Source organism: Ixodes scapularis, unplaced genomic scaffold (genome assembly GCF_016920785.2).
Source record: "Ixodes scapularis isolate PalLabHiFi unplaced genomic scaffold, ASM1692078v2 PGA_scaffold44__24_contigs__length_19508400, whole genome shotgun sequence".
Lineage (NCBI taxonomy): Eukaryota > Metazoa > Arthropoda > Arachnida > Ixodida > Ixodidae > Ixodes > Ixodes scapularis.
This window is the reverse complement of record NW_024609873.1, coordinates 8,441,971-8,464,933: the sequence shown is the minus strand read 5'-3', so window position 1 is coordinate 8,464,933 and position 22,963 is coordinate 8,441,971. Positions and strand designations below refer to the sequence as shown.

Sequence of the window (22,963 nt, the reverse complement as noted above, 5' to 3'; positions counted from 1 at the left end):
TGTGCTTGTCCCTTGTCCGCCTTGTTCCCCTTCTCCAGGGATTATTATTGTTATTCAGGAAATCATTACTTGCAAGGCCTATATCTAGTGTTTTTCTAGCTTTATTTTGCACAAAAACATTGGCATTGCACATTGTATAAAAATATATAAAGTTGAAGAGCACTCAAACTTCAACTTGTTGCGGCAAAACAAACGCGCCTAGCCTGTTGTCCGCTTTCTTTTTCTGCTTTTCATTGCTCTCAATCTCATTTTTTCTCTTGGAGCTTATGATTGGCTGCGTTCCGATCCCATCTTTACCCCCACAGGCTGCACAAATCGGGCGATACACGACTAGTCGTTCCTCGGATGCGTGAGCCAGCCCGGGACACAATAATGAGAATGCAATTGGAGCAAAACACGAGGTGCTCCAAAGAAACAAGCTTTATTACCGAGGGAGCGTTTTGTGCAGCTTATGTGGCACTGAACCGGGCATGCGACCGTGAACGCAGACAATGAATGATGAGAGACAGGGAACCATCATTTAGTTTTCTAACGAAAAAATACATTCCAGAAATGCAGTAGTGATTGTATATTGCGGCAGCCTATGCGAAAATACGACGGAGAGTTAGTGGAGCAACCAAGCGATGCAATGTTCGTTTGCCATGGTTGCTCAGTTGTATCAAGCCCTTGCGACATGGTAAAACTCTACTACGCCCGTGGTCCTAAACTCTGTTCACATCTAATAAAATAACCTTTCTCGAAGAAAAAAGAAGGAAGACCAGCGGCGCTGTACTCGATACACTGTGTGCTTTGTCTTCGTCGTCGTCTGTTTTTCTTGCTGTTTCCTACGATGAATTCTCACCAATGCGCCCAACTATCCATTCTTCTATTATAGCTGGAAAGGTTGCTGCCATCTACGAGCGATGGCGGAAACCATACTGGTTGCTGTGTGCTTGATGCCGTCACTTATAGATGGCGGTAGCTGCCAGGAAGGCTTGTGTCGACATACACGGACACAATCCTGGGGAACCTAGCCCTTAATAGCTCTGCTGTAAAAAAAAACCTTAGACAGCATGTTTTTGGGACTTGTAAATAAGTTTGACCTTTTTTTTGAAGTTTGGAAGCACAAATTCTGAGTCACTTGCAACTTGAAATATTAAAAGCACAACCAGACCCAATTTTTTATCCTCATCATAGAAGCATCATATTGAACCAAATGTTTTACATATGCTCCTCCATCCTGCATGCTAACAAAAAGCGTGAACTTGTAGTTAATAAGCGGCTCCCTCATTTGATTTTGCTGACGAGCCAGTAAGAATACAGTAGGCTCGCGATAATTCAAACTCGGATTGTTCATACTTCAGGTTAATTCAAACAGATTTGAAAATTTTGGTTGTCCCGCTATGTTTTTAATGTATTTATAAGCCGCTTAATTTGAACGGCATTTCCACTTAATTCATACTTTTCTTTTTCCTGTACGATGTTTCTACGGTCTAAATGGAGCCATTTTCGGTTCTTGTCTGGCAAAGTTACAAGCCGTAGCCGCTAGATTATTGAATCCAATCCAGTCCACCATTGTCTTCGATACTTCAATGTCGTGTGTGCTAGGCCTAGGCAGCAATGCACTTTGCTTTCGCTCATCATCGACATGGCTTTACATGGAAAGTATAAAGCACTTTCGGTCAAGGAGAAACTAGCTGTCATTAAAGAAGTTGAGTCAGGCATGAAGAAAACCGAGGTGGCGTTCAAATATAGCATCACCAAAAGCACGCTAACAACGATCGTGAAAGCCAAGGACAAGCTTCGGGAGAAGGCAAGCAAATTTGCACCAGACCAAAAGAGGCTTAGAGAAGCAGCACACCCGGAGCTGGAAGACGCACTTCTCTTGTGGCTAAAGCGAGCACGGAGCTCCAACCTTCCTGTGAGTGGGCCGATCTTGCGGGAAAAGACTGATGAACTGGCCTCACGGATGAATTTAGAAAGCTTCAAGTGCAGTGATGGCTGGATCTCGCAGTTTAAGCAACGGCATGGTTTGGCATTTAAGACTGTCAGCGGTGAAGTGGCAGCGGTGGATCTAGGCGTTGTCAGCAGCTGGCAGCAAACCCCAGGTGACATCTATAACGCGGACGAGATGGGTCTTTTTTGTAAGTGTTTGCATAACCAGACTTTGTTTAGTCGTGGTGAACGCTGCACCGGAGGCAAGCTGAGCAAAGAGAGAGTGACCGTCATGGTATGCGCAAACATGGACAGAAGTCACAAGCCTGAACTTTTCCTAATTGGCAAGGCGAAGCATCCGACATGTTTCAAAGGCATCCGAATGCTTCCAGTCATGTATGCTTCGAACACGCGCGCCTGGATGACCCAAGCTCTGTTCGAGAAATGGCTGCGCAAGCTTGATGGTGAATTTAAGCGTGCCAAGAGGAAGGTCCTGTTTGTGGTGGATACCTGCCCAGCTCATGGACATATTGAGGGACTGGAGGACATATTGAGGGACTCCCAACACCACAGCTGTTTTTCAGCCCCTGGACCAAGGGGTGACAAAGAACTTGAAAGTGTACTAAAGGAGGCAGTTTCTACAGAGAATGTTGCTGTGCATGGACAATGACAAGCCATACACCATCACACTTCTTACTGCCATTGGCATGCTCTCGGATGCATGGGACTCAGTGACTGCAAACACTATGAAAAACTGCTTTCGACATGCTGCTTTTACCACTGACTGCATCGAGACTGCACCTAGCAATGATGACCACGACGACGTCGAGGATGAGGCATCCTGCTTTCTGGCCTGGCATCCTGCTTTCTGGCCTTGAACCACATACTGTGAACGCCAAGTTGGCGGAATATGCTAGTCTTGACGACAATGGGCGTGTTTGTCGTGATGACTCATTAGAGGACATAGTACAGGAAGTAATTCCAGCACAGTGCAGCAGTGAGAGTGAAGGTGACGATGAAGAAAGGGGTGACCCTGTACGAACTGTCACAGCTGCAGAGGCCTTTGAGCACATCGCTCAGCTCCGGAAGTTTCTGTCTGCAAAGGAAGAGTCCCGTAAAGAGCTACTTGCATTTGTTGGTATTGAAAATTTTGTTTTGAAATCTCCATGTGCAGACTAAACAGTCCACAATCGACAACTTTTTTGCCGGATGAATAAACTTAACACTTTCACCAATGTGTTATGCCTGTACTTGCTTATCATTAGGCCTATGTAGAGGAAACTGGCAAAAATCATCATTGTATGTGTAGCTATCCATGTAACCAATCATAATGTTGTCTAGTATCATATTTAGATGAATTTCTGATAAATCAAACTAAAATCTGTGACTTTCTGGAGTTTGAATTAATGAGTCTACTGTAATATTGATTATCAATAGCCACCGAACACAGTATAAAAGAAATATTGGGGCTTTGCAGAGATTATACTGTACCAGACTTTGATCTGCACTGGTGAATTACGAAGATAAAACACTTAAAACATTGTGCACATTTTTTCCCCTCTGGATATAAATCAGATTAGGCCCCTGCATGCCAGTGATACCCACCTGATCACCAAAGCTGACAAACTGCCAGTCTTCATCCCCTTCCACAACCTTCATGTCTTCACCTAGGAAAGAAGAAAAGAAAATGCTAGTTACATAAATACGGAGGCAAGGTAACAAACAAAAAAAGAGAAACAAACGTGGAGAAAAGTCTTTCCAATGTCAGTGTCCAAACTTGGGTCCTACAGATTGCACACAATAAAGAGATATGTTCACAATGATTAAAATCGTCACACTCCTATCATACAAAACAAGGTGTCCTTTGTGCCATTTGGGCAAAGCTCACCACACCCTCCAGTGCCAAAGGCACATTAGAGAAATGGCAACAACGTAGCCACAAAGCTCATTTTCCGAAAGATTCAAGCATTACCTAGAAGTCAAAACAAAGCTCTGTAGTCAACCAGACCTTGGGTAGGACGAAATATGATACAGCATGTGAGATGAGAGCGGTATGCCATGATGTGTGTGTGATGTGCTGTGATGCGTGTGAGATGCACTGAGATGTGCATCTGATATGCAGAGATCTGTGTATGATGCAAAATGTATGTGCGTGTATGCGCGCGCACGAGAGAGAAGTGGTACGTTGACGACGATATACGAGACTCACTGTCCATGAGAGCGATTTCCGGCTTGAGAGAGGCCGCCTTGAGAACGGGACCCATGACGTACGGGAGGTACGGCTCAAACTGCTTGCCCAGAATCTTGCAGATTCTCGCCCATGCAGAGATCATGTAGGACAGCTGAAGGAGAAACACGCAGCAAGACGAAAAAAGGAACACGTCAGCCCCTCGCGCAACGAGGCCACACATGGCCAGAAGGTGCATGACACAAACCTGTGGGTTGTCTTCACTGATTTCAATGTCTCCGGTCTGTGTCTTCAGCAGCATGTCCATCACATCGCTAGCGTCGGCCACGAACTGCGGAGAGGCGCGGGTGCGGCAAAACAAGACAATTTTTACTTTCGAATCAATATCAGATTTGGGGGTTTTACGTGCCAAAACAACGAAGGAAGAACAACGTTACCACATCCCGGCAAAGGACCGGGGATTAAACGCGCAACTGAAATATCGGCTCCACGGCACTTCCCTGCAATAAGCCTCCGTCGGACCGCTCGCACCTCGGCCAGGGTTTGAATTTTGCGAGGCAGTACGGCGATTCTGACCAATGCTACAGATGTAAAAGAACCCCTCCTAGTGCAAGAACCTTTCTGCAAAGCTTAGTCTTCGCCTTTTAGACCGTATGAAAGCATGCATCGAGATTGGGTTGAACAAACGAGTAAAAGAGAGTTCACCTTTTCTCGACCGACGGCAAGGCCGATGAGGCTGACGCACTCTATCGTCTTGCCGCGCAGAAGCTGCAGGTCGGGCGTGGAAGCGTTCTGGATGATGTACTTGAGGCAGGGCATGAACCTACAGATGCCACGGCAATGTCGAGGTACCGTTAAAAACAGCCCCGCCGCTCGTAAAGCAGAGCACACGAATTTGAATCATCCTCGTCTCCTTCCTGGAGACTGCACTCGACGCGGCGTTGATTAAATGAAATTAGTGCCATGAAACATTATACTGGTTTCATCGGGCTAACAAAGACCACAGAGCGCAGAACCGCACAAACCCCACTCTTTGCGTGGCTTGTGCTAATATTTGTTTTCTGTTAATTATCTATTTTTATTTTCTTTCTTTTTATTTTATTCAATATTTCTATTTATTTTATTAATTACTAATGATTTTTTGTTTATGTCTTGCTACCGCCGGCACATTTGCATCCAAACAAAATCCTTTATACCCTTCCAAACCAGCTGTGCCAGTAGCTTAGTGGCCATAATATCCGACTTTATATAGTTAATGTGTAACCTCAAGGCCGTGCAACCTTTTTGTTGATACTCGTTCATGGCGATTTTCTCATAAAAATTGACTCAAAAAAGACATTCCGAGTTAAAATACTCGAGAAAACTAGAGGTACCGAAGGAAGGAAGTCACCTGTCGTAGTAGTCGACAAACTTCTCCTCTGCACGGTCCGCCAGTGCAGCCAGCGTCACCACAATCTGCTCCAGCATCAGCTTGGTGCCTTTTTCCACCAGCTGCAAAGCAGACCGGAAAACTGTTCAGACACGCTGAACCCAAGATTCGATTATATGTTCAGCTGCTCCGACCTAACTGTCAAAGATAACAGTTTGCTTAAAGTAGAAGTTATGCCTGTTGAACTCTTTTTGGGCAGAGAGATATCAAGAGCCATTTCAAAACCGTCGAGACGAGAGCGTGAAAAAATGTGCAGACTTTTAGCCACATTTGCCGTTTCTTGACCGTCTGCGATTCGTGTAAACTATCGACGCCCCGATAAATGTCTGGAGTGTTTGATCCCCTCCAAACAATTTTTAACATCTCTGCTCAAAATCAACTGCAAACTTGCTTAGTTGTGAGAATATGTACAGAAAATACTGCATATAATCGTGTAAAAACTGCACTAAGGGCTTGACAGTGAATTTCTCAGGAGTGGCCAACGAAGATTTACGAGAGAAAGGTATGAATCTCGTATTCTATACAGGGAGCAGCTAGAAAGCTGTGTTCATTTGCTGCTGTCAGTGCAGGCCGTTTGCCATAATTACTTTCTTAAATTGCACAGCTTTTTCTCAACCCTCTCACCGAGACTCCGCAACTCGGAGAAACAGAGGGCCACGAACCACCAATGTTGATGACAATGATGCGCTATTACTTTAGTTGGAACATCCATTGATAACTGTATGATTGCTGATAAGACTATTAACACACTGAAGACTTTTGTTGGGTCTTTTGAATTCTTGAGCAAACAAAAGCATAAAAGAAGATAATTTTCCCAGCCGGCAGAACCTCCGAGAGAGGGCGGCCGATGTGCGAAGATTCTATACAACCCAATCGATTCACGAGACAGGGCTGCTCAAACGCTTCGCTTAGTTACTCTAGCAGAGCTCAGGAAAGGCACCGACACAAAGGTGAACATGTTGGGGCCATGCTGTATCTCTGCACAAAGATGTCCGACAAGGTATGCACTAGCTTACAAGCCACAAAACCATCTTCAACTTGGCTGAAACCCTTTTACAGCGGAGCTGCTAAGGGCTAGGTTCCCCAGGATCGTGTCCGGTATGTCGACACAAACCTACCTGGACAGCTACTGCCATCTATAAGCGACGGCGGCAAGCACACAACCAGTCTGGTTTCCGCCGTCACTCGTAGATGGCGGCAACCTTTCCAGCTATCATAGAAGAATTGACAGTTGGGCTCCTTGGTGGGAATTCATCGTAGGAAACAGCGCGAAAAACAGACAACGACGAAGAAGAAGCACACATAATGAGTGCAACGCTCGTCACGTTTGTTTCTTCGTCCTTGTCCGTTTTGTGCGCTGTTTCCTACGCTCTTATCAGTTTCAGTTTGGACTCATGATGGGTCGGCCGCGCGCCCTTTCGGGGAAAGGAGACAGGCTGCGGAAGGAGCGGCGACGTATGCAGCAGCACGAATGGGTCCGCAACTGCCGCGAAGCCGCTGTCGTCTCGACTTCCACTGCATCGAGCGCTTCAGATTCCCTTGCCAAACACGAGCACATCGCTCGCCTGGAATGCCGCCGCCGAGAACAGAACCAGCGATGTAAAGGGCGCCGACGAGCCAACGCCACGGATGACGATCGTGCCACGGAGGCCAAGCGCAAGCGTGAGGCCCAGCGACGACTGCACTCCACGCCGGCTGAACAGTTCCCGGGTGCGACGGCGAGGTTCCGGAAGGAGTTCATGGAGAACCCGTTTGGCGTCACGTGTGCCGTGTGCGACCGACTTTGGTTCGCTGGAGATGCATCCATGATCGGCGGCGTGTCAAACAAAAAGTGGGAATCTGGCGCGTGCGCGTTGCGGCAGTGTATCGAGTACCAGCTTCACTGATCTCCCTTTTCACGAAAGTGGAAAGGCTGAACGTTTTTTTAGACGGTGTGTTTTTCCTCATCTCTTCGCACTTTCCAATAGGAAAAAGACAGAGACTCCTTCGTGGAAATCTCAGGCTACACAATGACCCCTAACAAGCAGAAAAACCACATTTGGAAGTTGGGCAACTTATTATGTCTTTTTTAGCATACATTATTTTTATGCTTCGCCACAAAGAGCTGCCCACAAAAACAAGAGAATGTGATTTACAAATTTGGAACCTAAATAAAACATTCTTAGAGGCCACCAAGCATCTGTTAAAACGCTATAGCTTCCAATAATTCCATTCCTTTCAACACCTAGGAACGAAAACACTGGACCCACTCTTGGAATAAGAAACCGTTCCATTCCATTTGTGTAACTCCTTTACTGGGCACTTATTCATCGTAATTGAGAGAAACTACACAAATATAAAAATCGATTCACCAATTAAAAAAAAAAAGTAGAGTCCTTTTACTTCACGTGAAAATGGAAGACCAGCAAAGCTGTTATCTTTACGACTTCTAGGACGACGCCGAGAGGACGACGTCTAGGACGACATCTAGGACAACCTCAAGGACAACTTCTTGGGCGACCTCGAGGACAACAGTTATGACGACTTCTAGGATGACCTCGAGGAAGATGTCTAGGACGCCCTCAAGGATGACTTCTAAAACGACCTCGAGGACGACCTCAAGGTCAACGTCTAGGACGACCCCAATAACAATTTCTAGGACGACGCCTAGAGAAATTAAGCTTTTCCACTATGATGAAAATCAGAGTGGAAAGGCCCTAGAAAGGTTGCCGCCATCTATGAACAATAGCAGCAACCAGACAACCGGCAATCCGGTTGTCACTGTTGCTTATAGATGGCGGTAGCTGTCCAGAGTTTTGCGTCAACATTTGTTTTTCCGCGGAAACAATACTGGGGAAACTAGCCCTTAACAGCTCTGCTGTAAAAAAGTTTAAAGAGCCACTTTGACCAGAAGCTAGCTCTGTGCCAGCAGGCACAGCACTAGCATGTGGTCCTCGCTGAATATCGACGCAGCCCGCGTAAGAACCGAGCACAAGCCCATTCCGTTCCGAGGTTGTGGAAAAGCGGAACAGCTCCAGAATCATCCCAGCTCCAGAGCGGCAACTCCGCAACGCCGTCAGGGACCGAGCTGCAAAGTCGGAGAAAGCGAATGATGGCCCACCTCCTTCATCTTGCTGCTGAGCACAGCCTCGATCTTGAGCACCACGGCGTCCAGGTAGGGCAGCAGCACCGACTTGGGGCAGTCCTCGAAGAAGTTGACCAGGGCGGCCCCCGCATGGGCCTGCACCCGAGGGTGGGCGTGGTCCTCGAGGAGCAGGGCCAGCCCCGGGATGACCCGGTCATGGAAACGCTTCTCGAAGCCCGGCGAGAAGTCTGTCGCCATCTGGCCCAGGGCATTGCAGGCCGCATACCGTACCCGGGGGTGCTGCACACACGGACGTTCGTTCAACCCAACCCATGGGTAGAGCAACTTATAGCCTGCCATGAATATTGGTCTTGACAATAGAAAATAAATCGGGCAAACGCTCGCTGTTGGCACATTCTCAAATGACCAGCGCAAAGAGAAAAGATGGTGCTTCTTCTAGCCGGCGGAACCTCCGAGAGAGGATGGACAATGTGCGAAGATTCTATACAGCCCAATCCATTCACGAGACAGGGCTGCTCAAACGCTTCGCTTAGTTACTCTAGCAGAGCTCAGGAAAGGCACCGACAGAAAGGTGAACATGTTGGGGCCATGCTGTATCTCTGCACAAAGATGTTTGACAATGCATGCACTAGCTTAGAGGCAAATCTACAAAACATTCTTCGGCACATTTGGAACTCCTTCCCTTTGTCTCTTTGTGTTCTCCTGTGGGAAAGAGGCAGAGCGCACTTTCCTACGAACCACAGGAGACAAGATGACCTTCAATGGGCCACCAATGAGTCCAGCCCATGGGCCTGAAGAGAAAGTTCTGCACTTTTCGCACGGATATTGGACTGCCTCGGAACGGTGGGACATAGAGACAGATGCCGAAGGTCCCCGTGGACCCCGAATGCTAATGCCCGTGCCCCACTAGAGCGACAGACAAAGACAAAAGACAGCGACAAGCCTCAAACCCATGCAGCATGCTCGCGATGGTACCTTTGGCAGGCGTCTAGTCGTTCGGTGCTCGCGCGAAGTAAGCACGAGCGATTGCAAGCCTGCCAAAGATACCCTCGCGTGCATGATGCTCGTGTTTGAGCATAGCCTCCTTTACTCTACAAAGCCTCTCAAATCGCAAAAGACTGGTTTGAGGCTTGTCGCCGTCTTTTGTTTTTGTATGTCGCTCTAGTGGGACACGGGTATAATGGGGCTCTAATAAATGCAAAGAAGTAGTAAAGATATACCAAACTTTAATACTTTGCATGAAGCTGACCGACACAGAATGTGTTCTGCATTTGTGTCGACATGCTTCTTTCTGTTGCATCCATTTTGAACATTAAGCTTTTGGGGTAATCTGCTGGGGAAAGACACATGAAGACACGACGGATCTGTGCCAGTCGGGTTTATGCGAAGGATAAAGTTTGTATTTTTCCTTCTTCCTAAGCTTGCAGTAAGCTTTGAGACGTTCGTAACCCATTTTCTTCCTAGGCGACCATGCGAGTACATATAAGGGCTGAAATGACGCTCATATACTCCACTAGGTAGCTCAAGGGGAAGAGCATCAAACTACTGAGAGAGGATTCGACTGATTGATCCCCACAAAGGGACGACGTGATTTTTGCAAAACCACCTGGCCGTAATGTCAAGGTTTTTGTTGCAACATTTCACGACACTCTAGACATAGAATCCAGCCCTAAAACACATTCTGCCTTTACATCACTTGCAAAGTGGTTCCCTAGTCTTTCTTAGCTTTAGCTCCAAAAAGCGTGCATGCATGTGCATTCAAATGCATGCATGTGTGGCGCATACATGCGTGTCGTACATGCATGCGGTACACATGCGCAAGCAAGCGGCACACACATTACCAAGCTGAAAGTTTTGACTCACACAACAACGCGCACACAGGGCAAATCAGCCTCCCACTAATAACTCCTGCATGCCCTGAGTGAAGCCCTTATCCTCCCCCAAAATGGAACATTGAAAGTCCTTACTGGATCCTGGAGGTACTTGAGAATGCCGTCGATCATCTGCGGCAGGAGGGCCTCCATCTGTTTGTGGCAGCCCTCGCCCGCCGCAGACACCGCCATCAGAGCCGCATGCCGATGCCTCCAGTCCTCTGAAAGAATGAAGGCTCACCGGCGTAAGCGACCTCCAGCTGTGCCTCAACTTTGGCTCAAAAATTTCAAATAAATACTCAATTTATTTCAACAATTTACAGCAGGCACCTTAAATTTGGAATTCAGAGTTCCCAATGCTTGTCTTTCCTCTTGCGAGAAGCTAGACTTTATCGGAAAGAGATAAATTGATGCCAGATTTTAATTACCTGAATGCGAAAAATCTGACCCACTGCACCTGATAGCGGCAATAAAAAAGAAAAATATGGCGAGCCAAGGGAGAAAGCATTATGTTGCTTTGTATCTGAATACTGCCACTCCCAACCACATCTCAAGGATAGGAGGGGCAGGAAGGTTAGATTTTTCTTCCGAGAAATTAAGTCCTTACACCCGAGACCCTCAAGAACGACAAACAGAAACAACCAAAACCAACAAGCCCCGTGCACTTGGAGGATGAGCGCAGAGGTATTTTAAGCAGGTTTCTAATCACTCGTGCTTACTTCAAAGGCATGCGTGCGAAGGCCAAAGGTGCATTCACACGCATGCTGCATATTCTTGAGGCTGATCAGTGTCAGTAGTTTGTTCATCGCTCCAGAGGGCCTCGGGCGTTAGAATGGAAGTGGATCTGTACAAGTAAAGTTCAGAAACAATTATATGCTAATCAGCTAATTTATTTACTGAACAATTCTCTATAATGTTGTCTAAGCTCGAAAGCATTCTTTTGCCCTCCTGCACGAAATAGCGGTAACACACAGACAATGGTAAAGAACTGCGACCAGAGTTACGAAAGGCAAGGGAGACAACGTGCAAGGGAGACAATGGCGGGAAAGAATGAGCAAAGAGGCCTTGCGGCAGACGTGACTACTCAAACCTCCCCAGGCGCATCTGGTATTCAAAGCTGCCGGAGACACATGTCCGGTCATGTGGGGTGCTAATGAGACGCATTCGTCCACAAGTTTGGGGCGCACGTCACTCTAACACTCCGCGAAATGATGTAGGCATGGAAAGCTCGGAGAGCGGGCAGCAATGCAACGCCCGTCTCGTTTGATACACCTTTCCTGCCAGTCGCAACAACAACAGAATTACTCTGGTTTATCAGACTCCCAATCCTAAAGATGGCTTGTACCACGCTTGTAGCCATTCCTACTTGTTCTTGCGGAGAAAAACACATCCGGTCGCGTGAAATGTATGCCGCAGAAGGTACGTGCTCGGCAGTGAGGCCACGACGGCAACTGATGCGTTGTTAGTGCAAGCCTTTTACAGTGATGTCCCGTTAACATGGACACCCGTTCCCCCAAAAAAGCGTCCATAATGCAAGTTTTCTCTAACAATACAAAAATTAGCTTATTTACCCAGTTCATGCATGAAAATGTTGTCTACATAGCAAGGTTTTCATATTATTGGAGTCCATGTTAACGAGACATGACTGTGTTACAGCCAAAGTTCCGACGCTGAAGTGTTAAAAGGAAATGAAACCTCACCGCTTGCCAGCATCTGAGAAACGCAGCCGACGACTAGGGGAAGAATGGTCTTTCCACCGAGGCTGCAGGCCAGGCGATCCAGGGACGACTCTCCCACCACTGGATCGCTGCAGGGACAAGAAAAGGCAGGCGGAAACAGAATTACGAAGTTGCAAATAAGCAGCAGCATCGAAACAGGGGGGCAATTGCGGCCCTCCCCTTTTTCCCAACACCTTCAATGCCCCTGACGCAAAGTATACTACGTTACGCGCTGAAGTGGACTTGCACTTTGCTCTGACGAAAAACCACATAAAGGAGTCCTCCCGAAACAGCGACATTTCCTCGTGCCCTCATTTCAGCAGAGGCGGCAGCTATCGCCACGAGCACGCGCACTTTCTTTGTACATTTTTTTTTGTGTGGCGGTAGGACACGGGAAAATGTAAAGGTTTTTTCCCCGTTTTATGATGGGATGTGTACCAATCATCAATAGTAGGATGTATAGTACCAGACTGCAGCAGCACCGACCCAGGCTTGAGTCCCGCTGGGGTGTCTTTCTCATGTTCATTTTTTCGTGGGCCTTTGTTAGCTTTGCAACATAAACGCTGTGTAAAGCTCCCAGTGCATCGGTCGTCTATGACGTTCGTTCTCGAACGCTTGTTCCCGACACTCGTTTATGGCAAACTTCTTGTAGACGACTCCTAAAACACATTCTCCATTAAAAATATAGTTGCCTGGCATCACGCATATACACCCGCTCATATTTGATACAGTAACCCCTACACCTTAAAAGGGTACTCCACCGATATTTTGAGCTACCTCAACTAACTATATTTTCTGACTCCCCGGCCTATAGCCTTTCCAGTATGCTATTCAGCATCGCGAAATTCATAATAGGTATTGTGAAATAGGCAAATGAAAATAGTGCAAAAACCAATATTCAAATATTCGCGCACTTTTCAGTGCCGTGACGTCAGTGGCAGGCAGGCTTGCCAGTCAAGCAAGTAGTCTAAAAATAGAATATGCCAATCATTTGTTCCGTGCTGGAGCGCAGATGCGGGCGCGAGCTTCCAAAGCACTCATTTGACACCAAGAAACTGCATCAAATCTGTTGGGAACAACTTCTGTAGTCCAAAAAGTTAACCCCTGCCTTCCACTGACGTCACTTTGTTGTTGCTGCCAGTAGAGACTTTCAGTTTGAAAAACATGGTGAAGACCAAAACTGTAAATTCAATAACTTCGCGAAAAAACAATATTTTGACCTAATATTTGGGATACTATTTTAGCAATGTTTGTTGGTTAGTTTAGCGAAATTTCAAGCAAATCGGAGACAATGAAAAAACCGGTGGAGTACCCCTTTAACGACCAGCTAGGGTCTCGGGGTCATGTCAAGCAGGAGGAGCATGTGGGATGCCAATGAGACGCATTCGCCCACAGTGAGGGACGCACGTCACTCTGACACCCTCCGGTGTAATGTCGGCACGGAAGGCGGGAGAACAAGGCTGCCACACGGGTAGGCCCGTCCTGCTGCAACAGCCTTCCTGTCCAAGTAGTCAAATCGTTGTAACTTGTAACTTCCCAACAATAACTTGCACCTCTCTTTAAAAACAAAAATAAAAAGAATTAAGAGGGTTTAAATTACCCAAAAGATTAGAGTTCACAAGCAACAAAGGTATTGCCCTTAAAGGGGCCCTGCAATGACTTTTTGACTGGTTTTAATTTGCACCGAACCTGAGCGCACTGAACGTAGTAACTTAATCAAACTTTTCTTTTCTCGAATTTTGCTTTATTTTAAAAGTTATAGGCAAATTAGAATTACAAAAACAAGCAAAAAATAACCTCCTTCATGACGTAGTAGGTCCTGGCTTGAGTGGCCATGAACTATAGGAGGGGTAGTGAGCTCATCGAGCGTTCACGGTTGCCGCACTCCGGGTCAACGGCTCGAGAGGGCGCCACTAAAACAGGTGTTGGATAGGCTCTATGAAGCGGGCGGCCGGGGCGGCTCGCATTGCATTTGCTGCGCGATTAGACTATTTCGGCATAACACTTCATTGGCCACAAACGACAGCAAACACAAAGTAAAGATCAGTTCAGAACGGGAGCCACTTCGCGCTGCCATGCCGCCAAATGGCCAAATCGCTAGCAGGGCTCGCGCCGAAGGCCTTCGGAACGCTCGGAACCGGTCGGATCGTTGAGCCGGTATACGACCGCAGCGCCGCCGCATACATCCGGGGCTTTTCTACGCTGGCCGTTCGTCGTAGCCTCATCCCACTACTCTTTTCTAGTATGCGTCGCCTTTTCCACCGCCTGGTGGCGGGTATGTCGGCGGGTCATTTCTTGTTTCTGTACTTTATAAACTGCATTCGTTTCTTTTCTGATCTAAAATACTGAACAAAAACTTCTTTTATAAATAATTGAAACGGTTCGCACCACTTATATTTTGTATTTCGACTACGAAAAAGCTTTTAGCGGCTCTGACCAGTAGTAAGCCTAGGACCAAACACGTCACATTTTGCGCGCTTTCGGTACCGCGGGTCGCCCTTGTCGGTGGAGGTGGTTTCCGCGTCGTCCGGTTAAAATATGACGCACTGATATTTAGTTACTCTCTCCGTGCCCGCTGGCTTGCTCGGACCCCAAGATACGTGGAAACCGCAAAAAAGTTGCTTAAATATGATTGCAGGGCCCCTGTGCGTTAGTGAAAAAATCCGCCTGTTCTTAGTATCAAACCAGGCACCTCTCCCTTTCCAGTAGAGAGCTCTACCAACTGAGCTAACCTGGAGTTAGACGTCAGTTGAGCACACTTGCCTTGAAAAAGAAAGAAAACTTGTCTTGCACAAATGTTTTGATTGGACTATGGAGGTTAAAAGCAGTGCATCTCACAACATGTCTTCGAACTACACAAACAGACACTCTTTAAAATATAAACTAACCAAACCATCCGGAAACTAACACAACTCTGCAAGACACTGTCCATCCGCCATATTTATAACTAAAACATCAAACAATTCTCTAAAAAAAAAAATTTTTTTTTAATGTTTTGGATGTTTTAGATTTTACAGTAATCCTTCGTTATAACGAAGTCAATAAGACAGATATATAAAAGCAAAAGAGCCAAAAAAAACAACAGTGTCAGCAGCTTTTAAGGTGGACGGGAACACTGCGGAACTGTCTGATCGTACATTTAATCAAACAAACCTTGGTTATAAACATGCTGCGGCACCTTTACATAGTAAAAAAAAATAAGCAGAGTTTGCCGATAATTTTATTTGGGCATCAGTTCTCGAACTGCTTCAGGCATTGCATGAACACTGTCAGTGCCGCTGCACTCCCCTTTGTTTCGAAGCAGCCGTAGCATGTTTTGAGACTCCGCAGTCATTGGCGTTTCCCGAAGTGCCTCTCCGACGTCGCTTCGTGCTTACTCTGGCTGCACGCAAGGTCTAAAATCGCAGCATCAGTGGCAAGAACAATAAGGGGAATATCCGCATCAACAGGCGCTAACCAATCAAAGTTATCCTCTGTGGCTTTGCCAAGATGTTTTCACACACTTCTGTAGAGATCGATGCAGCTATGTAAATCGTGCGACGGCTCGGCAAGCATGCTTGCGAGACAAATCAGACGCGCTCGAGGCAGTTGGCGATCTTTCATCTTCGGGTCGCGGGCACACTTCTTCCTGCCTAAGCAACTTCTCAAAGCCGTCTAATATGCGTTGCCTGATCTGCGAAATGGTGGACAGTGCAACAGCCCATGCCAAAATGTTGAGTTCTGTGGCGATTTTGGACTTGAGCCGGCCATTTTTCCCAACCTCGCAGATCTAAGCAAATTTTGGTAAACATTCCCAATCTTCCACGACGCTCATGTGCGTGTACAGTTAAACCCGTTAATAACGAACAGCAGGAAATGGTACGATCGGTTCGATATAGCAAGTAGTTCGATATAGCAAGAACCGTTTACAACAAACTTCTACGATGCGTTCGTTGTAAGGCGAGAGCTTCTCTTTCTTTCTCATCTCTTCACTTCCGCCTTGTAACAATGCCATGTAAAGTTTTTTTGTTTGTTTTTTTGCATGTGTGCAGTCTTTTTTTTTTTTTTTTTAGCTTATCTTCCCTTCTGAATCAAACGCTCTGGGATGAAAATATGTATTTTTTGCTTTTCCTGTGTGTGCGTGCAGAGTATTTTTTTTGCCTTCTTTCTTCTTGAATAGCTCTTGTTCGCTGAATTTTGTTCGCAACTTGAGCTTTCGGGATTTTCTTTCCTTCCTAGTTCTTTTTTGTGGGAAGGGACAGGTCAGAAGACGATCGTTAGCATGTTTTTGGAAGACTTCCCGGGGGAAATAGTTCAATATAACCAATATATTGTTCGTTATAAAAAGTACTTTTTACATGCATTTTTATTTCAATTTTCTGTGAGTTCGATATCGACAATAATTCGCTGTACATGGGCTCATTCTAAACGGGTTTCACTGTAGTATGTCGCAGGCGTGCGCGTCGGGAGTTCCTGAAAGCATGATCTCCTCCTGGTTCCATCGCTCCGTCGACCCGATTTTGACAGGAGTTGGGCAGCGTTGGCCGCAGGCGCTGTGGGTAGCGTCAGAACGTTAACACGGGAGGGAGTCCCGAGCCGACACGAAGTCAGCGGCGGGCGGTCGTAATCTCCGAACCTCGCGGGCGGCGCACGGCGTACCCAAAGCCGGCCTTGGTCACCCACGAAGGGTCTAACGCTGCTCCCGCTGATTCTTGCCTGCGTCGGCGCGTCGGCACAGAAAGCGGCACTCTGCCAGCTCAGTGCGCTCTGCTCTCTGTCAACGTTTTACTCCGTTTTCCCAGTTTACCGTTTGCCTAAAAAAAAAGCGGGGAGGGAATGCAAGGGTGTTCGTGCACCTCTGTGTAGGCTTGCGCGTTTTCGGCACCTGGGCCTTCGGAAACAATGTTGTCGGCCGCCGATACACTTCGAATAACCCGGTTAAAAATGCATGCATTTTGGTCGGGACCACGTCGAACCGATTAAAAGAAAGCTATTTCATTATAACGAGGGATTATTGTAACAGAAAAAAATGACCGCATCTCCACGTGGTGAATGATGTTTAGAGGCCCTAGCTTTCCGCGATTCCGCGATTCCGCGAAAAATCACGGAATTAACGTTTTTTCGCGGAAATCCAAAAAAAAATTAAAAAATGTTGCTTTTGGGGGTTGTTTCTTCCAAAAGATGGCGCTACACGTTTCCAAAACGAAAGTTTAAGTGAAAGGTGGCAAAACGTGACGGAAAAGTAGTATTTTCTTATTAGTTAATGGCAAAACGGTTTATATTTCCTCATCGTCTTTTACTGTCGAAGAAATTAAATTTTATATTCGAATATTCTAACCTTATCAATAAAAAAAGAAAGATGCCTAGGTGGCGCAGCCGCCAACCATAGCCCAATAGCCGTCAACCGAGTCAAAGGGCTCGGCCGTAGCCGTAGTCATCAATCCATCCAACGTTCGCGCAACGAAACGTAGGGACTGTCGACTGTCGCAACGGACGCAACAGAAAGTGCGCAATTTTTTTCCGTTTTTGCTTTGTTTCCGAGTTTGTGATCGACATGGCTCCCTCAGGGTCTCATTTAAGCAAAAAGACAGCCAAAGAACGTGCTCGAGAATACAAGCACGCCAGCTTTTACGAAGATGGAGGAGTCCTTTTTTGCCGAGCTTGCGCGAGAGCAGTTGACTATCGTCGCAAGTCGACTATTGACGAGCACATCCAGAGCAACCGTCATCGTAAGAATGCCGAAACAAGAGACTCTTCCAAGCGAAAAAGTGGCGAAGAACCATCAGAAGACGTCGCTGGGGGCTCAGGAACACCGAGAAAGCAAAGTCGACTGCAGACGCTGGAATCGGCAATGACCGCTGGCGAGGCGAGGCACGACATTGTGCTCAAATTCCTGGATGCATTGATATCTGCGAATATTCCCCTAGAGAAGGTGGACAATCCGAAACTGAGAACGTTTCTACAGACACACGTACGGAACGGCGGGTCGGTGCCTGGATCTGATGCGCTCCGCCGACGACTTCCAGAATTGTTCGAGAAGCATGAGACAGCGTTGAAAGCTATGTTTCAAGGTACCACGGTGTCGGTAGTTATTGATGAAACCACCGATGACCGATCAAAATCTGTTGTGAATGTGCTGTTCGTCCAGTCAGCCAGAAGTGCGAGTGCTTCGCTACAACCTGTACTGGTGGAAGTTAAATTCGTGGATGAAGTGAACTCGTCCGTGATAGGCCGCATTGTAACGAGGACACTGACGAAGTACGGAATTGAATTCGAGGACGTGACGGGCTTTGTAAGCGATAACGCTGCTTATATGGTGAAGTCCTTTAAGGAGTGCATAAAGCCACTTTGCGAGTGTGCTGTTCACATTACGTGTGTAGCACATACAGTAAACATTGTCGGCAGCACATTGCAGGCATCTTTTCCCTTGGTGGACAAATTTGTCGCCTGTATGAAGAAGGCCTTCAGTCTGTCGAGTAGGAAGAGAGCTTTCTACAAAGCTCATCTGGAGAAGTGTGGGGTTGAGTGTGCCAAAACACCTCCAGCGCCTGTCAAAAGTAGGTGGAATTCGTGGATTGAAGCTGTTGAGCAGCATTCTGCTTACTTTGAGCACTATCCTTCTTTGCTAAGGCAAGTCTATGAAAAGTATGGAGACACAGCGTGTGTTGATTCTCTTCTGGAACTTTTGAATGAACACTCGATTGAGCTTAAGTACTGCATGCGATGCATTGCAGTGTTTGGCAAAAAAGTTGCAAGCCTGCTGAAAGCAGCAGAGGGTCAGCGTGTAGCCTGCCACAAAGCGTACAATGCTTTGTTTACACTTTGGGGATATTTGGAAGCAGCTGCACAGGAAGATTTTGAAACACAGCTGAAGAAAGAAAACATTGCACACGACGAGGCCCATCGGATTGCAAACAAAATGAAGGCTGCAATGAGTAAAGCGGCTAGCAAAGCTTTAGTATATTTGGAGAAGTCTGACACTTGGAAGTTCTTCAAGAGTGTGAGGTGCTTGGATCCTCTGCAAATCGGGTGTCTCTCGGAGAAGAGATCAGAGTTTGCAGGTGTGCCTGGACTTGGGGAGGACTCACTGGCCCTAGCTGCTGAATGGCAAGTTTACCTGAAGTCCGCCCAAGAACTCAAATCAAGTGACAGGGACTTGGCACCATTTCTTTCTAAACAAGAAAAGCCAGGTGAAGATTTTGATGTTCTGGCTTTCTGGGCAGGGATGGAACCCCTGACTCCAACACTTTCTTCCATTGCCCTTAAATACCTGTCAATGCCAATCAACTCAGTTGATGCAGAAAGGTCGTTCAGTCGATACGGTGACATTGCGTCCCACAAGCGACACTCCCTCAGTGAAGAGAGTACCAAGCACCATTTGATGCTCAGTCACAACAGCTTCCTTTTAATTTGATGCAAGCAAGCATCAGTGTTTAATAGCATTCAATAAATAAACTGTTACATGTACCTTATGTCTGTTCAATGTTACCGCAGAATTTTGCAGATTCCTCGATCTGTATTTGCAGAATTTCAAATTTTCCACCGCATAAAGTGAGGGGCTTTAATGATGTTGACCGGGGCAAAGCTTTGGTGGTGCTGGTCTGCGTAGACGCTGAGCCGCAACAAGCTGATCCTTTCGTTCGTTTCCATCCATGTCACAAAGAGAATGTGTGGTATTGAACGTGGTTATATACGCATTTGACCGCAGCACCCTCTCATCTATAAACATTGAGCCAATGCATGCAAAGTTTAATGCGATTATATACGCATTTGACCGCAGCGCTTTCTCCTGTATAGACGTTGAGCGGCTACATGCCACGTTTCATCCATGACATCCCCAGCTCTTGAGTTACTACCACATCTCAGAGCCCCCTACTCGTCCCGCAGTCGTGGCCGAGTGGTTAAGGCGATGGAATGGAAATCTATTGGGGTCTCCCCGCACAGGTTCCAATCCTGTCGACTGCGCAAACATTTCGTTTTTTCTTTTCATCATTTTTCTTCTTTTTTTTTTTTTTTCCCTACACGAGCACTAGCAAGATCGATGTGAGCACGGATGCCGGATGGACAAGGCTAGACCCTAAGAAGCTTCACCCTTAAAAAGAACAGGTGTGCACTTTACACTTGTGTAGAAAGATGGCACGAAACACGCGTTTGTAATTAGGGTGGCAATGGCCTCGCTCACCTGTCGGCGTCGTCCTCCGTGATCTCGTCCGTCACGGCCCAATCGGGGTCATCGCTGAGGTCCACCATCATTTGGAAGAGTTGTGGAACTGCAACAAAGAAACAATCCACCTGGATGCCTCCCACAAAACAGTAGCTCATTCAGGCTCACTCAAAAAGGACTCAACTAGGACGTTCCCAAGTGCTGGGACAGCTGCATGCCTAACCACACACTCGGCTATATACAATCCCCATGCTATCTTTGAGGGCACGAGCGGACGACACGCCTCATGACGTTGACTCGCCAACAGCCGAAGAAGAGCACAGCGTGGGTAGTCCTGAGCACCTTCTTATTGCACCGCAGCCAATGTGAGTGTGGCATCAGCAGATAAGAATGGAGAAGAGCAAATCGTAACGCAATAAGACATGCTCAGTGTCACGGCAAACATTGAAAAATGGAAGGCACTCCCCCGTCGGTACGCGCCGTCGAATCTGTCGTGTCAACGTTTGGGCAGTGGGAAGGAAAGCAGTCTTAAAAAATTGCGAGGGACCCCACCAAGAGTGCTGCAATTGACAGGCACGTTGAAGGAGGTTTGCCACCTGCCTGTGTGCTGTGCCATGTTATCAGTGGGTTCTTTGCTTTGAGTGGAACTGACATGGGAGACGTGTGTGAGATGTAGCGCATGTTGGAGGGGGACGCAGAGATGCGCTTTCTTCTTTTGGTTGAAACGCTCGTTCAGAACGGGGCGCCTGCGGTAAAAGAAGCTGAAGCATGTACGCGAGCTGTTCTGTAGAGGTGCTGAGAGGCACGAGAACGGAACTTGAGTGGCGGCAGTGGGTAGGCTTCCGTGACGAGGCATCCGCGTTGCCGAGCTTTTCTTTGCGTTTCATTTTTTCCGAGGCGTGTCCGCCTTGACCTCGAGCTGCCCTGCAGGCTTCCGTGACAAGGCATCTGATGTGACGTGTCGCAGCCAATGGGACTTAAAATGCCGCTTCGCTCAGCCAATGGGCATTTAGGTGCCGGTTTTCACTGCTACAGACAACGGCTACAAATGCCGTCGGCTTCGCTCCATGGGACAGTTAACGCTTTCGCATTAAAAAATTGGTTTTTGGTGGCCGCAACGTTTGTCGCCGAGCGTCTTGCTGCGAGAGTACCGATTAGCCAGCAAGCTCGAGTCCAAGAAGAAAAGTGGCGCCCTCTTACCGAGCTGGGCAATGTGCTTGCCGGCCAGCTTCCTGACCATGGCGGGTGCCATTTCTGAGAGCGTCACCACCGTCTCGAGGCAAAGGTGGCGCCATGTCTCGGGCACCGAGGGCTCCCCAATCACCTGTGGCAGACAGATAAGGGACGGTTCCAATGATGCGATTGACTCGAGTCATTTTGAAGCACCTTTCTGGAGAAGTCTAAAGTCCATTTTGTAGCGGCAAAAAGAACTCTCCGATCATGAGGCAACACTTCATTTTTGTTCGTACCACTGCAAATATTACGTTAAGATTCACGCATTGGACTGCCCAACTAAAATGCAATGTCTACTTTGCCTTCTCACTTATGGCAGCCTTTTGTTACCATCAATTGCACAGCAGGAGGAGTGATTCCCTCAAACGCAGAGCAAGGTGTTTGAGTTGCACCAGACACGGTAACAAGATCGGTACTGAAGGACAGCACAAACTGCTGCGAATGGTTATTTCAGGTACAAACTCCCACTCAAATAATGTTGCTACAATTATTCTGAGTGCCTAAGTTAATGTTTCGTTTGAACTTTAGAGGCTGTAATAAAACTAAAATTCCTAATTCGGATGAGAAACAGAGCTTTTGTATTTTGATTATGAGCATCAAATACATTTTATATGCATAACTTCATAACAACAATCCGTATATGAACGATAAATATGCCTTTTTAGAAACAATCCCGCTGAACTCGTAAAAGTTCTTTCCAAGCTTCTATTTTCTGCTTATGCTAATATAATATAGTTATAATAAGAGTTGGCATAAAAAATAAATACATGGAAAAGTCAATATAAATTTTCTTGGAATACTGAAGTATCCTCACAATATATTGTATTGGAAAAAGATGTTGTGGGGATATCACAACCTATCACATACACCAGCCTAAGTATTCAGAAATTGTGTGTAACGTCCCACTCTGGAGGAGTGCTTTCTGCTTAGCATGCAAGTGCACCGAGACAAAGCAAGGCACACAAAATTCCTATGCCCACTTGGCAGTGGTTGCTTCACTGCAGTACACTTGTGAGCAGTGAGAAGCGCACTCAATGAAACTAGCTAACCTGCCAGAATAGACCGCAAACATGAGAAATATTTCGAAACTTCCAAGTACTGTCAGCATTTCAGACGAGATCAAATCAAATCACACTATTTGAGGCGATAATCGAAAATTCTGAAAAGTTGCACAAGCCCCACCGTAAAGGATCCGGCCGGAGCGAGGTCCGAGCTATTGTTTCCAGCATTATTAAAGCTGGGTAAGCACTTTTAACACAGTTTGGCACAGCAATCACATCAATGGGGGTTCGTACTCTCCAGCACCCTGGTCCCTTGCTGTGGTACTGGAGTGAGCTAGTGAACAATTAATACGACAAGTACACACAACATCCCCCCCCCCC

The 22,963-nt window shown here is 46.9% G+C and overlaps 2 protein-coding genes across 2 annotated transcripts in view; one reads left to right on the top strand and one right to left on the bottom strand.

Moving 5' to 3' along the window:
• The window catches only part of LOC8028203 (importin-5), a 62,311-nt gene that overhangs the window by 18,166 nt on the left and 21,182 nt on the right, over window positions 1–22,963 (bottom strand). The window contains exons 7-16 of the mRNA XM_042293126.1: window positions 21,549–21,672; window positions 20,367–20,454; window positions 12,188–12,294; window positions 10,584–10,708; window positions 8,632–8,895; window positions 5,493–5,593; window positions 4,808–4,925; window positions 4,350–4,433; window positions 4,124–4,256; window positions 3,520–3,581 (exon numbers count right to left, since the gene is read on the bottom strand). Of these exons, the coding sequence (XP_042149060.1) occupies window positions 3,520–3,581; window positions 4,124–4,256; window positions 4,350–4,433; window positions 4,808–4,925; window positions 5,493–5,593; window positions 8,632–8,895; window positions 10,584–10,708; window positions 12,188–12,294; window positions 20,367–20,454; window positions 21,549–21,672 (1,206 nt within the window). The remainder of the gene's footprint in view (window positions 1–3,519; window positions 3,582–4,123; window positions 4,257–4,349; window positions 4,434–4,807; window positions 4,926–5,492; window positions 5,594–8,631; window positions 8,896–10,583; window positions 10,709–12,187; window positions 12,295–20,366; window positions 20,455–21,548; window positions 21,673–22,963) is intronic.
• LOC120849224 lies at window positions 17,738–19,742 on the top strand. The gene has a single exon (XM_040221401.2). The coding sequence runs from the start codon at window positions 17,739–17,741 to the stop codon at window positions 19,596–19,598; it is 1,860 nt and encodes a 619-aa protein (XP_040077335.1). The 5' UTR covers window position 17,738; the 3' UTR covers window positions 19,599–19,742.

Bases quoted from the DNA above. Each gene is read 5' to 3' on its own strand.
- LOC120849224 (XM_040221401.2), top strand. From the start codon at position 17,739: ATGGCTCCCTCAGGGTCTCATTTAAGCAAAAAGACAGCCAAAGAACGT.